Source organism: Osmia bicornis, chromosome 3 (genome assembly GCF_907164935.1).
Source record: "Osmia bicornis bicornis chromosome 3, iOsmBic2.1, whole genome shotgun sequence".
NCBI lineage: Eukaryota > Metazoa > Arthropoda > Insecta > Hymenoptera > Megachilidae > Osmia > Osmia bicornis.
In genome coordinates, this window is record NC_060218.1 from 3,685,673 (window position 1) to 3,702,465 (window position 16,793).

General features: G+C 46.4%; 1 protein-coding gene across 5 annotated transcripts in view; it reads right to left on the bottom strand.

Annotated features, from left to right (window-relative positions):
• LOC114878099 (POU domain, class 2, transcription factor 1-like) overlaps positions 1-16,793 on the bottom strand; it is a 91,762-nt gene that overhangs the window by 6,933 nt on the left and 68,036 nt on the right. For all 5 annotated transcript variants that reach the window (XR_006829278.1, XM_046285068.1, XM_046285069.1 and 2 more), the window contains exons 4-6: positions 14,823-14,879; positions 868-1,004; positions 53-412 (exon numbers count right to left, since the gene is read on the bottom strand). Coding sequence is in view for 4 of the 5 variants with exons in the window: in XM_046285068.1 (XP_046141024.1) it covers positions 53-412; positions 868-1,004; positions 14,823-14,879 (554 nt within the window). In the remaining variant the exon portion in view is untranslated. The remainder of the gene's footprint in view (positions 1-52; positions 413-867; positions 1,005-14,822; positions 14,880-16,793) is intronic.

Here is a 16,793-nt window from a genome sequence, read left to right on the forward strand (position 1 = left end):
ATTTCACGAAAAAGAAGAATTAGAAAATTACTTGTACATCTATTTCACGAACCTGATTCTGCAAGAAGAACTGTGCCTGCGCCGGAAGTTGACCGGCCGCGGCGGAGTTCGCTTGTTGGAACATCGCCAATTGCTGCAACTGTTGCTGCAACGATTGCTGTTGTTGCTGAAAGGTGGAGGCGAGCGCTTGGATCTCCTGTGGTCCTAACGCACCGAGAGAACCGTGCATCAGCAATTGTTGGCCAACCAGCTGAGCAGCTAGGGCAGCCTGAGAATTACTGCTATTCTGCTGGCCGGCCGTGTGTTGCTGTTGCTGATGACTTCCGGTTAGCTGGCTGCTCACCCCGGAACTGGGCGAGGAGGCACTGCCGCTTGTACCGCTGCTGCTGTTGCGATGAGACACGTCCGTGACCTGAAGTCGATTTGTATAAATAGCGATGTAAGGAAAAAATTGATCTTAATAAAGATTGGAGAATAGAAGAGAGGAGGAATTGGAAAAATGGCGCAGAGCCACCCTCCCTAATATTACAGAGTAAACGGCGTCGAACAAAGCCGTGTTTACACTCGGTCAGGTCAGAATATTGGTCACTACGGTCCATCCCGTGCTTTTGTGTTCTATAAAACCTACAACCCTGTCGCCCCCTTCTTCCTGTCCTCCATCACTCGCTTCCTCTATTTATTTGCCAAATATTGAACTGAAGTACTTTTTACGTTCTTCCGTGAACGAGTATAAAAAAATCGAAGCTCCCTCAACTTTCGTAGACAAAGGAAAACGAAAACTTCCCCGGAAGTAGCGACCGAATGTCTTTGGAGGAAGTTGTATCTCGAGTTCACGGATTAATTAAATAACGTTGAACGTCTACTAACCAGATTAAGGGCTTCCCTGTCCGAGTCCATGGAATCATGGTCAAGGTTCGCCTCGGTCGCATCCTGGATGTCGCTGGCGATACTTCTGTCATCGCCACTGAGTTCGGGTCCGTCAACCTCCCCATGAAGGTCCGCGTCTGTAACAAATCAATAGGATTCAACGTTAATTAAAATTGAAAAAAAAAAATGTATTTATATGGCGGAGAGTTTGTCCAACAATAAGTTTAATTTGAAATTGAATATCGATTTCGGTGCAAGACATCGTACAATCATTGTTGTTCTGAGGCCTGTACTTCTGGTGATGGTAACGCGAGAGGGTGGAGGTCGGCGTGCTGGTCGCATGAAGTCGCATATCCGCAAAGATCATCCTCGGGTCTTCCAAGAAGACCATCTTAACCTCGTTCGCCCTCGAGGATTCCCGTGGCCCGTTACTCACATGGGGGTAGTTTTCAAGATCCAGCACGGCGATCAGCGACCCTGATCTTCAGCCACAAGACGAATTCTCGCTTGGGTTAGCGACTCTTCCCTTTCGGCATGTTCTTATACCGCATCGCGATTTAAAATCGCCACACTTTTTCACGAATAACGATTTATCGAAACGTAATCGAATCTTGATACAACACTATGTTAATTTTAATCGAAGTTCCGTTAATTATTCAACGGATGCAAATATAATATATCACACTGACGATATGGAAAAGATGTTGAAGAGCAATGATTTTGAAGGTCACACGAAAACTAGTGGTCCTGGTCGAAGGACCGATACGGAATGAGTGTCAGAATGACGCAACGAAATCGTGCCCCTAAGGACGAACCATCCCTCCCCACCATCGCTCAACCGGAAGGGGCTCCGATGATTGGTCGTAGGCACACGATGTTCGCGTACGATTGGCCAAACACGGAACCCTTTTTGGCCCTTTTCTTTCCGCGCGCCTGCCCCTCTGCCCGCGAAACGCAACCCTTCGCGTGCATCCATCATCGTATCTTATGACTGGCCTCCCTCGCCCACCCTTTCCTTCTTCTTTCGCAGCTTTGACGCGCGCGCCCCCCGAAAAAAGGGTACCCGACGGATAATGGCACGGAACCGATTCGTTCGGTTCGAGAAAACGAGCTTACGACAACGCCATTGCCCCCCAGCCGGAGCATAACGGTTTTTAATAATAATTACTTCGATACGGCCTGGCGCGAAAGCCCTTTTCGATCGAATAAAGGGTAGATTTACAGCATGGCGACCAATACATTGAACTTTTCACGGATTTGGGTTTAACGTTTGACTCTGTTACAGCACAGCGTTTGAAATTCTGATAATTATGTAGAATAGATTGATTTTGAAAAGGGTTTTGTTTTACGATCAGGTAGCAGGTGTGATGTTAAGGTCCGGCATGACGGAGAAAGGTCAGTGAACCGGGGGAACGAAGAAAGAAAGTCGCTTAGCCATTTGGCCATCTCTTCGAACTTTCCCATCGAGTCTAGTGAACAGGAGGAGGAAGTATAGAATAGATATAAACGCTCGCGAAACGATGGTAAAAAGCTGGAGGTCGCAGGTGGGGGATGCTGCTACCGTGGAGACGGTTGAGGGAAAAAAATTTCAAAATCCTGTGAATTCGTCGGAAAGTTCTCTCGCTCCCAGCCATGCTGGCCCCGTTTTTCGCTCCTCCGCATCTGTGCCTCCCCTTCATACCTGACGTGGATTCCCCTAAAACGGTGGAAAAAAAACCGTGGAAAGAAGAGAGGCGACAGGTCAGGTAGGATATTTCAGACAACGAGGAAGCCTCCGTATTGGTGGATTCTTTATGAAATTTCGGTTACTCGTCCTCGTTTCATTCTCGCGGGCCCGATTACACCCTGCTCCTTGATCTTTCCTACCCTTCGAATCACGCGAACGCGACGCAAAAAGCAGGTACACGGCCGCGTATTCGCTTGGTTTCCCTCTTCGACCCTGAATTTGCATCGTCGATTCCCCTCTTTTCATCGAAAATTACGTTTTTTTCTTCTTTCCCCCCGTGAGAAGTTTCTGCGCGGTTTCCTAACATTCAACGGTAAGGAGTGGCGGGGTAGGTGAAAGGATTTTTTGGAAAGGTGAATTTTCTACCCTTTTTCCGTGCACATTGTCTTTCTCTCTCCTCGACGTCTCGTTCTAAGGAAAAAGTAACGTTTATCGACGTCAACCGCGTCGCCAGGTGCGAAACTCATCCGCTAACGTACACTTTTACTTAGATAAGGTAACCGACGACTTTCTTTTTTTATGATTTTCCACCCCGTGATCGCTGCAACGCGATTGGCGTTCTCTTTGCCAGATTCCGATACAGGTTTGAAAAAAAGTGCAACGGACGACGTTTCTAATAGGACAGACCGTGTCAATGGAGGACGGAGACAGCTATGGTGGTGGAAGAAGACGATCGAGGCAACGGTTCGTTTTTTTAACGAACTTCGAGGATCAAGAATCTTCTGGAAGATTCGAAATTTCTGCTAGAAACTTTCGAATTGAAACTGAAATTCCTTTAATCAAACACTCGAGTGGCGAAGGTGTGAATAGACGAAATTGACCGGAATGAAATGATAATCAGCGAGCAATCGAGCGATTGAATCGTACCCTGTTCCAGCTGCGAAATTCTCGATCGTATCTCACGTTGCGTCTTCGACGTCTCTTTGTCCCGCATCTGCATACACCGAGACAGGGCTAGGTGCCATTATAAATGGGGCTGGGGGGTGCACAATGCCGGTGCCCATGCAATTTCCAGCCATTGATGCCCGTTTAACGTTTGCACGAGTGACACGGTAACCGTCTATCCATCACCCACCCACGTTTCCACATGGATCGGGCCCGCACACGCATACGCACACAACAGAATTCATTCTGCCAGCAGCTGGACCATCACGACCCGAAGAGGTCGATGCATCGTCGCTTTTCTCTGATTCTTCTTTTTTCACGGATCGAGGGAAAACTGGGCGACGACCTGACCTTCGAGTCGCCAACTACAGATCCAGGGAAACCTCGGCCACGTCACGTATGTCAGGTGATAAAACGGGACAATGAGACACCTGAGGTGCATCGTTCGACCACGATGGGGATCATGGTTTTGAAATAAATACGTTCTTGTAGGTACTTGATAGATAACTAAAGTTAAATTAAAGACTTTGATACGTAATTTTTTTTATGTTAACATTACTAATTAGAATACTGAAAATTAAAAATTTTGCACACAATGATATGGATTATTAGAAATATTAAAAATTTAATTGGGGGTTGGTTAAGTATCTAAAATATTACAAGGGTGGTGACTTTCTATTTTGAGTCGTAGATGTATAAAAGAATTTCAACGATTTCCTTGCGTTTTAAATTCCAATAACGATCCCGATAACGTAGCGTTGCATACGAGTTTCCTATTCAATTCGCTGGAATATTTCTATCTAATTCAATGGAATACGTCGGATGAATAGCCGTGGCAGCTTTCTCCACCCGCGACGTAACAATCGCCACCGAAGAAGTTCCATTTTCTGGATGAATTCTGCCATGCAACAAAGCTTTTGCCATCCCACCCTCTTTCTCGCTACCTTTCTCTCTCTCTCTTACCCACCCAGGATTCACCTTGTTCTTTCTTGCGACACAGGCTTGCACGTTCTTTCGCATGGGATCGGCCGATGTTTTTGTTCGTCCAGGCGAGAATAGCCAAGAAGGACACGTTGCCCTTTTCTCGTGATCTACATAAAATATCGATTCTTTCGGCGTTCACGAGAAATATCGACGAGTCACGAACACCCATGCACGAACCACCTCGTCGTTTCTCACTCGTTTACCGTGGTATTCGTGAAACCGGCTCTTCTCGGTTTAACGAACGGCACCACAAAGGAGAAATCGTTATTTTCACGGCTATGCCTGATTTCGCGGTTCCATCCCTCGTTTCTCCTCTAAAAACCCCCTTCTCCTGTTGCCAGCAACTCCGCCCTCGAATTCGATCTCTTACCTTCATTCTCTATCCTTTTGCTCGATTTACTCGCCCTCTGTTTCTTTCCTACTTTTTTGCCATCGATCTACTTTTGTAATGTAATTTTTCCAACGGATACCGAGTAACTTTCTGCAATCACGGATGCACCGTCTGGGAAAATAAATTCGGGGCTATTTTCCGCGTACACGAAAGAAAGAAGATCCCAGATTCGTAGAAACTCGTCGATCTTTCCAACGCATCAACGAAAATGAAACGTCTCGGAAGAGATCTGCTCTCGATTTACCTGGCTGCATCTCGGGCACCCAAAGATCGCATTAAGTCTCCTTCCATCCTCGTTTGGTTCGTGTATCAAGGCGGCGGAATGTCTAAACAGCATCTGCCTTCGCGTCGTTTCTTCGTCGCCATTCTTACGTAAGGGAACGAACGACAATGCGACCAACCCCCCTTCGGTATACGGGGGAGGAATGTCTGGGCCCATTATTCCGCGCTACGTGCACCGGCTGTCATCCGACTTACGATTTTATTAGGGCCTTACGTCATTCGATTACGCTTGCCGGCTCCGTTTTCATGCATCACGGTTACGAGAAGAAATGCTTGATCCAAAGATCGCGGTAGATCGACGGGCTTTATTTTCTAAATGAGACCCACGACCTAACGTTTCAATTATGCTTATGTATTTTTATTCCGAGGGAAAAAAGGGGAAGATAATTTAACCCTTGTGTTAATAATTGGGTACCTTAGGATATTTAGAACACTTAGGATATTTGGATACTCAGGAAAAAGTATAAAAATGGGAAAGATTGAGATTTATAACAATCGTGAAGGTGTTGTTACCGGGTTGGAATCGGAGGTAGTTTAGGCGAATGTAACTACAATCGAGGTCCTCTTTGAAAATGGGGTAGACAGAAGGGGGATAGATCCACGAGCCAATAGAATAACAGTTTCCTCCGGCGTGTTTTGAAGCAGCGGTGCCGGCGGTTCGGCAAGGGTGACGAGAGAAGGGGTGGACTGGTTTTCGAACAGCGTGTGGGGTGAGTCTGAAACCGTTAGGTTGGTCGCGTGCTACCAGAGGCACGTGGCCTTTCTCTCCTCTCCTTTCCGCTTTCTCTCTCTCTCGATCTCCTCTACGCACGCGCACGCACACGCGTGAATCTCGGCATCGTTTCTCGTATCAATACCTCTACGTATTTCCGCTTAGCACTTTGTTGCTAAAAGTTGCAATTTCTTGAAAGAAATTAAAAATTTCATTGTTCGTACTCGGGGGTCTAAGGTACCCTCATAAATCTTCGATTCTTCTCTTTCAAAATGCTCGCATTATTTAAACAAACTATCCTCTACAGCGGTCGGATAATTAGCTTTTAGAGTTACAATGTTGAAAGGAGCTTTTACTTATACACACCCAAGGACTTAATGACTAGGAACAAATCCATCCAACATTTTGGGGGAAAACAGTTTCCTAATTAAAGTCGACGAGCCGTTCAATTTATTCCGCCCAGATCGAGCACAAAGGAAAGTCCGACAGCCATAGGCTATCGATCTTGGAAATTCGATGATCGGCCGAACCCGAAATTAAGCGGCAGGTAAGCAACGAGATATTCTCGGACACATGGTGCCATTAGCCGCGGCTCGCAGCTCTGAAAATGAGATATTCCAGGATGTGGCGCGGCTAGGGACAGATGCGGGATCGGTAAATAGTCGGACTGGATAGCAGTCAGCCGTCTACGGTGATCGTCGTCATCGACAGCTACCGTTATAATGAAACCGAACGCTCGTATGCGAGACCCTTTGGCACGTGCTCCTGGAACAAACACGGCGCTCTGTTCTTCGATTCTCGTGCATAACGGTGCACCAAGATGCAGTTTGTGCTTGCAGATGGTTGGAAACCTCAGAAAAAAAAGGAGAATCAACGTAGGTCCCGTGCGTTGCCGACTTTCCGGACGGATATACAGGGGAGCAGTATGACAGAGGGGAAAATTTTCTAAATTCCTGTCTAAAATTTCTAATTTGCCAATTTGATGAAATAAGAATCGAAAATCTTAAGTCCTAGAGTTGTAAGTAATTACGATAGAAACGACGAGAGGCAATTAAGGGTTTGAAAACTCCATCGTGTTCGTTCGTAAGATAAGAAAAATGGTCTACGGAAAAGGAGGCGAGCGAAGCGTAGCCACGTTCACCGTAAATTTCCGATAAGGAAATGAGACTATGCATATAAAAGAGAGGCTTTCCGCGAGGGAGTTCCACATTGGCACTCCAACTCCATTTGCTGTTGCCGGCACCCCCGTTACTGCTTGGCAGTGATGTATGGCACGCTAGACCTGCATGCTGACCACTATCGACGAATCTTCTCTACGTTTCCACGTCTTCAAATTTTCATGACTTTTTAAATTTGTCGTAACTCGAAGAAATTGTAAGCCATATTAAGATTTCAGAAACCCCATAAAAATGTTCAAAATGCAGCAGGTGTTGAAACGAAATTTTTTGGTGATCATTTTGTCTAGGTTGACCCATCATGAACTCGAAAAAACCGCAGGAGAGTGGAAGAAAGCGAAGCAGCAAACGTAAGGGAAACAGAGGAGGGGTGGGTGGAAGATGAAGGGAAGTGGCGAGATTATTTGAATATCCCGTATTTAAGATTCGTCCGGCGTAGTACGGGGCAGTGATTGCCGGCTTGGCAGGCGGGTCACGTGGCTGGCACGTCATACACGTCAAACCGACCCCCGATGGAAGCCACCCCTATTGCGCCTAAGGCTAGCCAGCCAGTCCTGCGAACACTTTACATTCTATTTTCACGCTGTACTGACCCCGATGTATGCGACTTTCTTAACATATTCGCCAGATATTGCCTCCTCGCACGTGCTCGACGTTCGCTCAATATTCATCCTCCAAGCGAGAATGATTTTCGTTCGCTCGTAAGGGGCTACATTACTTTTCAGAGATCGATACATTATTATCAAAAAAAAATTAATTCATCACACACAGATTTTTATAAAATCACTGGAATGATTAGCGGTTGATCCCTCGATAAGTCAAAGTTACCCTCTGAAAATTATGACGAACACCTGACTCGTTCTAAACAGGGTTTGTCTGCTATTTTATGCGTGTCACCGCCCCCACAGTGTTTTCACGGGACGACGAGCACCCCTGGATTTTCCTGGGGCTGTTCGCGAGCCAACCCCGCCAAAGGGGAGGGCCAGCTAACCGAGTTAAATAACGCTACATTAGCGTCCTTCGACGATACAAGGGCTGTCCGAGTGTGAAATACCCTCAGGCTTATCAGCCGGCCGCAGAGCTTTTTTATTAGCTTCCGGCCGATCGTGCTTCAACTATCGGCCCTCTACCGACCCGAAGCTTCTTTTTCGCGGTGGAAGGAAATTCAACGGGATATGGGAGGCCATACTTTTCCTCCTCCAGACACGTTTAATCGAGCTTGGAATTCGTCGCGTAACGAGAAAACTAAAGTGGATCTACTTTCGAATCAGCTTTCCATTTTACTTTAGATTTATTTCTAATTAAATCTTTCTTCAGATTTCTAAATTAAGATCGATAAAGAATTTTACACCAACAAGTAAGTAATACTGGAATAAATAGGGGAAGGTTCGAGATAGAGCCCGATAATAGATTTAATTACTCCCTTCGGAGGGGTTGCTCCTTTCGCGAGGATGACCACTACAACTCCATATTCCCGTGGAGACGCGTTACGGCGCCGTTTACCTGGTCGCTTTGTCTTTTGTCCTTTTGCCACAATTACCGTCGTCTAGACACGGCCTTCGTTTCTCCGCGAAAATGACAATTACATAGCGCCAGGATCGCTTGGTCGACCGTTTCGAAAGAAGAAACGATCCGGTCGCTCGTCCTCCGAGGAACGCCTCCGCCAGAAGCTTCCTTTTCTTTCCTCTCGGCCAGCTATATTCCGCTCGACGGAACAGCGAAACTTTTATACCTTTAAACGAACCGTCTGCATGTGCAAGCTGAAACGGTGTCCCGATGGAATCTAGTTCTGGAAATAATTTCGAACAACCTTCTTCGAAAACGGAATTTTCAGAAACATGATCCAGTTAGAAATTATAATAATTTGTTAAATAAATAAATAACACACTCCTTCGTCAAGTATCGAGTCTCTATATCATTTCTGAATACCCTTGCTGTGGCATCCCTTTTTCTTTCTATTGTTACCGACACTCCCGTCCTTTCGCCCTGCCTTTCACAGTTCTGGCTTAATGGCTGACGCGGCTATCGGGTTTCCGCAGAAGCGTAAAAGATCCCTCGAGGAAGGTCGCGAGACGTCTTTCTTTATCGACCAAACTCGCGCAAGGTTCCGCACATCGATAAGTACCACGGAATAAGGGACGCATCTTGTCCGGTCTCTTATTTCACGAGATGCATGGGAAAAATACGTGAAACGTTTGTCGTGATCGTGAAAGCAAACGACAAGGGGGTGCTAGGGTAAAAAAAGGCGCTGCGAGGATCCGACTACTCATCAGCCTGTTGCCGAGCCACCCTCTCGAAACCGGTCTAAGGCTGGTGTATAAAAAATCAGGAGGGTTGCACCCCATGGAACGCGGCGTTTCGTGCAGTCGATGGCAGATAGCTGGTCGCTAATTGATTATAATAAGTGATCAGGAAGTGGAAGAGGAAACGGGGTGGAGGTTCCTGTCGAGGGGTTGTCGAATGGCGTTTAAACGATTGCTGGATAACACGATTCCTGTTGTCGCGGTGAAAGAAGAAAACAAAAATACCGTATCGTATTGCTTCCAGAGATTGCTCCGTGGTTAAAATTAAATTACACTAATATCCAGTGTAAATATTGTTTCGTTAAAAGAGTATCCTCTCGACAGGAAGAATCGTCGGAATGGAAAAGGAGCAGGGACGTAAAAGAGAGAGGAGAAGGAGGAGGGAAGGAACACGAGACACACGGCACCGACAGCGGGGGCGTTCGACAATTTATCGTCTTCATTTGGCCACGTCCATATTTATTGCGTCGTTACGAACAATATGGCGCCTATTAAGCGAAATACGGGCCCCACCGTGGACGCGGAATCGAATTAATACCCGGCTTGCGCCGCCGCCGTGTCCGATAATAAGCTTAATAAATATTGATTGTTTAATTAATGTATAATCGACGCGTGGGACACCCGCGCACCATCGGCAGTCCGTTGGACCGCCCACTCGCCGCCACGAATTTATTAAATGCTTCTTTGCAACGTGGACACTGTTCGTCTCGTGTGTAGGGAATATTCTGTAATAATCAGCCTGAAAATTGTGATTATCATATAATACAAGAAAAGTGACAGTGAAACGGAAAATGGTAGAAAAGTTGCGAACGTTGATGGAAGTGCTAATTATACCTTCTCGAAGCAATTGGGGATGATGGCGCGCGAGAGGAACTCGTCGACAGAAAAGAACGGCGAAAAACGTCTTCGCCATCTGTGGGAACGTCCGTCCCATTAATGGAATCACCAATTGCAGACTTATTGGTTTAATTGCTAATTGCTAGTCTCCGTCTCTGTCTCTCTGTACACTGGCGAAACGAGCAACAATGGCGCCGACACCCACCACTCGATGGATACCATTTTCATAAATGATTTTCCTTCATTTTATTCGTGGGCCAGAAGAATTAATCTTCATTAATCGAACCTTTCAAACATGTTCGAGGGTGGAGGACGGAGACAAGAAAAGGGAACGGAAGTCGTCCGCGGGCCCGTGAGAAATATGTCGGAGAAAGAAAACGTCTTCGAGTCGATCGGCTCACTCGGTTCGCGATGCTTCTTATTTTCTTCGGCCGCTTGTTTTATCCAGCATTCCAAGAAACTCCTGCTATACCTACTCGTTTCCATTTCTCCTAACGCGATTTGCGGATCCATCTTTGGCTCTTCAACCAGTTCGCGAACAAACCATGAAAGATTTCATTGTCTTTTGCGAGAAATATTTTATATCTCTTTTGAAAAGTGTCTAATATGTTATGTATCATTCTCATATGAGTAACATACGCGATCGTGGTATCTACTTCAAACATGTTCCTAAAGAGGAAGGCAGAGATATCAGCCGGATAAATATTAACACGAGAACTGCTACACAGCAGTCGAAACGACTGGCTTATATAATTTTATAAATATTACTTTGAAAACAGAGAGAAATCATAAGAGCGAAGAATCGTGTGCAAGCAGAGGAAGCGAAAACCACGGTCAGCACTCTGGCGGATCAGCATATTCCGTTTACGGGACACTCTGTCGGCGTTAGCCGGCATGATAAAAATCTGAAAATCCCGGAGAAAGCCCTGCCAGAGAATTTGAATTTGTCGAAGGGACGATGGGGTGTGAATGGTCGGCCACGTCGGGGCTCGTCAACATTCAAAACGGGTCCGCGTTGTCACCCTCGGTCCGGGTAACAAACCGAGCTGCTTCTGCTGGAAATGCTCGTTAACGGGCTGCGAACCGTTCCCGTTCACGTAACTCGTTTTTACAAACGTTCGTCCTTCTTGGAAAGCCAGCTCGAAGAATGAATCGTCCTCGTTGATTACGGCGCGGAAACTACGAAAGACCGGGACCTGCTCGATTTCGGCAAATGAACCCGTAGCACGAAACCTTCGTCGAGCCTGGCAAACTTTGACATCCTTAATTTCGATAAAATAAATGTTGCAGTGTAATAATAAAAAAAGCGATCGCTCCTGTAAGCGTACGGTTTTGTATTCCACGAATTAGTTCACAGCAGGGATGTTTTTAGCCGGAGATTTCGCGGAAAGGGAGGAGCTGGAGAGTCGCGGCGAAGTACGAGCAGATCGACGAGGATGGAAATCCCGAGTGTCACGCGACGGGGATCGGTTTCGCTTGGAATGCAAACGACTCTCGCGATAAACTCGTCGTGGAAGAGCCACTGGCTACCGATCGGCACGGCCACGAAACGATAATACGTCTTCCTGCTGATTTTGTTATTCAAATCGCTACGGCAGGACCGAGGTGAGCGTGGAAAAACCGTTCTATTGAATGCCGAAACGGCTTCCCGAACCCTCCCGCAAGAGCTTCCATTCACGCCCGGCAATCCAGAACGTCCGGTTCTTGCGGCGACGCGTCCCTGGTAAAGCCGGTCGCTTAGTTGCAAAAAGCTTTACCACGTATCCCGCTCGATTCCCGTTAAGCTTCGAGCCTCGATCGGAGCCGAGCACACGAATTCATCTGGATGCTTCGTTGAATCGAATGTTTGTTAATCTGCTTGGATTTCTGTGAAATAAAGGTAACAGAGCCAGTCTGCCTCTTAACGACGATCACCTGTCGTTAGAACGATAGAAAGTTCCCCTCCATCGAGAAGGGCAATTATGATCGCGTGATGATTATTTTCAAACTAAAATAGCTGGGAACAAAATAGTATTATACAGAGATTCGAGATTAAATGAAATTTTCCAGGAAAATTAAGCGTTTCATGAATCGAACCGATAATCACTGTATAACCCGTTGTTCGTTATTAAACGTACAGGGGTGGAGAATGGGGAAAAAGTGAAACGGGAACGAGAGCGAGAAAGAAGACAAAGAACGAAGAAAAATATCGTCGCGAGTTTACATTACAAAGTATGATGAGGGACTTGGCCGTTCCTTCGTTCGAGAGATCTCCATGAAGACCGCGTTAAAAGAATCTCTGGTCTGACCATATTGGTCGAACAGGTGTGCCCGTACGACGCAGGAATAAACGATTAGCGATTCGATTAGCATCCGCGGATCATATCGATCGCGGGTTGCTTGCATTCCGAACGATACGCTCGTGCTTTCAGATGCGAGTATCTCGCAATCCTCCGGATTACAAGGTTTCATTTACACGCCGCTCGTTCTGTTTAGCCTGAACAAGGAGAAGGAGTTAATTACCGATCACTCGTTACCAAAGGGACGTGTGGAGTTTAATTAATGAGCTCTCCAGTGTCATGCTCGGAACCATGCAAAAAGGTTGGATTGAAAATTGGAAAGCGTGATCGCGCGTGTCGCACCTCTTTCTTGTCCATTCGTGATCGGATATCGTTACTTCTCACGCCATGATCTATTTTCATTTTCTTTTCTAATTCAATTATTCGAGTATTCGAGGGATGCTGTCCGGATGGTTTCACGCGATCCTTTCCACGTAAAATATATGTCATAAAAACAATTACACTTGGCGAGCTCCATGGCGGTTTGTCATTTGCCTGAAAGAATTCTTTCGAGCTGTACAATCGCCCTTTTAACTCGAGGCATTAACCGCCGGCCTTGTCCCTCTTCCCTCGAGCTAGCTTTTCGTCAAGCTCGTAAAACAGTACCATTCTCCTCGATGAAGACATTGTTCAACTCCAAAGCTGAAGCAGAGATTCTTAAAAAACTTCACTTTCTGATAGATACTATTGCCGCGTCAGCTGGAAATCGAGCGAAACTTCCTGATAATCGAACCCAGGGCTGACGTATGTCAAGAAACGCAACACGTCGGGGTCGTCGTTTGGAGACGATAGAATACGTCAGATTTTAACGAGCGGATCAGTGTCAAGTTGTTTTGTAATGGGACCTCTGTCTAAGGGATGTCGAAAATTGGATGCAGTCTTCCACTTATGTTAGACAATTCGCGAGACGATTCCGTCGGCTTCGTTGAAGCTTCAACGTCGCCCATTCGCGAAGCGGACATCGCAGGATGCTAACAAAGCTCCGGAAGGGTGGCAAAAAATGCCCGCTCGGAGCGGACTCTCGGAAATGCCGAACCGGTCGTAACTAACTGCGAGAGGATCCTCTCCGACCAACGAGAATGCCACGATTTCGGCTCAGCTCTCTGTTGTATCTGCCTACGATCGCAACGAGCGGAGACGAGAGGGCAAAGCTGAGAAACCGAGCCGAACGATCTTCGAAACGAGGACAAACGGCAGAAGGACCGGCAAGAGGATCATTGGCAACCTGTGTTTTACTTTATAGCATTTAGCCCCGTTGTTTGTCTTATTGCCATTAGCCTTCGTCAATTAGCAATTGTATTTTTAATGCCGATTCCGTGAATCGAGACGGTGCAGGGCTGGTCACGAGCAAAAGAGAGGGGTCCCAGGATGAAGAGAAGCCGGTAGGAGAAAATCAGATAGCGAATTGAGGGGGATGGGGATTCGAGTGGTCAGGTGAAAGAAGGGACAGAGAAGGGGGCATGTCATTAGGAGTCATTAATATCAGGGGCCTCTGTAATTTGACACACTTCCGATCGCCTAGCGCCACCATCGCCACCCGCTCCATTTTTCTTCCCTTCCTTCTCCTTAAACCTGTCTATTCTCTCCTGTTGCACCCTGCTCTCATTCTCTCCTTCCCCTTCTTTTTCTGCCTCGATTTCTTTCTCCTCGACTGGCGCGTACCTTCTTCCCATCGCTCATTTTTCAAAATATTTTAGGGGTTCTGATCGACGGATCAAGAATGTAAGATCTAGACGAAATTTTTTTCTCTATTGATACATCAGAAAAAATTGCAATATTTGGATCGTTAAGAGAGACGATGATGCATCATCATTCGTCGACTGGTTTCGCCTTCGGACCCGTTCTCCATGGCGGCCGATTAATAAAATCCCCACGGCGATATCTCTCCCCCATCCCTATCCCAATCGCTGTCCATTCGATTTCTTTGTCGTCTGAAAATTTCTCAATCAGGGCCTTTCCTTTCCCGCGACGGATTTTCTGCGTCCGGCGTGTACAATGTAAAAGCTCATCGTTGCAATTAAACGTTGGCCGCGCTCGATCTTGCCGGTCCGCGCCGGCAAAAAGCCGGCTAAGAAATAACGACGCGGATTTATAATGCCGATACTTGTGAGCCTTTCGCTCAGTCCGCCGTGTCGTATTATTCGTTTGTGAAATTTATGTTCCTGCCATCGGCGAAGGTTAAACCCTTCGGTACGTTAATCGTATCGCGACTGGACAGAAAGAGAGAGAGAGAGAAAGGGAGAGAGAAATTGCATTGGACGAATCGAAAGGAGAAAGAGAAAGAGAGAGGAAGAAGAGAGAAACGGACGACAGACGGACGATGAAACTCTGTGCAAACTCACCTTGTATGGATTCCGGCGAGGCTGGCTCCTTATCGATTCGGCCGAGCGCGTCGCTGGCTGCAACAAAAAGTGCAACGGGGCCTCGTTAGTGACGTCGCGTTATAAAGCCGCCGGGGAAACCTCGGCTTTTTCTCGTAAAAATGATAGATGCGATTCCAAAAAGAATTTCCACGCGCGTGCGAGAAGCGCGCGCCCTATGTCTTGCTCGTAAACATCGGGGTAGTAATTAACCCTCGAACACGCGTACGTTCTTCTTTGGATTCTTTACGATAAAATAAATCATTACATTTTCAATAACTTAATACACCAGTGAACTGGTCAGACACAGAGAAATCAATGCGATCGTCTTACACTTCCCTCGATACGTCATCGTTAGAGTCTCCGTTATTTTCCAGAACAGAGGGACTCGTAGATCCGGTCGTATTTGCGCCGGGTTATCCAGTCCCGTATTGAAATGTCGTGTGTGGCGAAAAAACGAGAGGATAGGAAAAAGGTGGGATTATCTGAATACAGTCGTTTCAGGGGTGAGTTGCAGCCCCCCAGGGGGTAGTAGGTGGTCACCCTAGGTCTTCGCTGGAACGGTATTCGCCCCCTCTTCCTGACGTATAGTGGTCATCTTCGCTCGGAATTACCAGCGTCTCCTTTCCACCAGTCTCACACCGAGGGGTTGCCAATAGATTATTTGAATATCGATCCGCTCGTTGGTTCAGCTTGTTTCTGGGAATCGCGAAAAGGGTCCCATTGTTGCCATGTGTCACCATGATTGGTCCGGTTTTAGCATAATTCGGATGATTGATAAGAAGGCAGGCCTAGCTATCTCTCTGATCACATTTACGCGTCCCTCGGTTTAATCAGGCCGGATGAGGGCTGAGCAGTATGGTTCCTCGAAATTATGGGGGGAAAAGGATTTATGGTGTTCGGTCGTTAAGATTCAAAGAATTTTTCGGCAAGATCGAGGGAGAGATTAGTAGATTACTATGCATTTATAGTCTGGAAGGCAATTATTCCGGAGAATTAATTTTAATTACCGTTAATCAGTATCGCGAAAAACTGGACGGTGTATAAATTGAATTTGCGGCCGGGATAGCGGTGAAAAATTTTCAGCCGCCAATTAAACAGTGGCCGAGTATCAAACGAAGAAACAACGACCATAATCGTGGAATAAGTTATAGAAGGCTGGTATAGCGGCTAACTGAAAAAGGAAACCGAGTCGAGAATGCGAGCACCGCGGTCTAACGATCATCGGTACGCCTCTGAAAAACGAACAATGCGAGGTCCTTGATGCGCTCGTTTTCATTATTAAACGAAGGACTGCCGCCGGGAAACTGGCACACGTTTACATTAAATATGAACATCGACCTCGTTCGTATCTACTTGCAACCATCGGCTTTTTTCCAACGGCGCATTAGTCACCTCGCGCAAACGCTGCCCCTCGGCGGTATCCCTTGCCGATTCCGAATGAAAAACTCGATTAAAACGAGCCTATGATCCATAAATACCGAACGCTTGATTAGCAACTTCGATCAGTGTCATCGGTATCGTTAAGATGATAATCGTTTAAATAGCTGCAGGATCCGTTTTGTATTAACCTGATATATTTATCAAAATGCACTATATACTCTCATAAATAATTAAAAAATTTTTCTATCGTTGATTTGATCAAATTTTACCACCATTCATAGACGACACGATCGTATTGGTAGTTTTTTAATCGAGAATGAGCTGCGATAAACACGAGCCATCCCTTTTCGCGCTGAAAGTCACAGGAGGATCGTAAAGTAGTTACGTTTTTCACATCCACCTATACAGTATTCACGGTCTGCTCGAGAATTGGGCTCTAAACACGTTCGTCTTATTTCCATCGCTCGTTTAAATTGTTTATGGCTGCGTGTAAAAAACGAGCACTATTTCACGGTAATATACTGCGAGAACTAGTTTCAGGCATCTCTTGTATCTCACCGTATAGTTCTA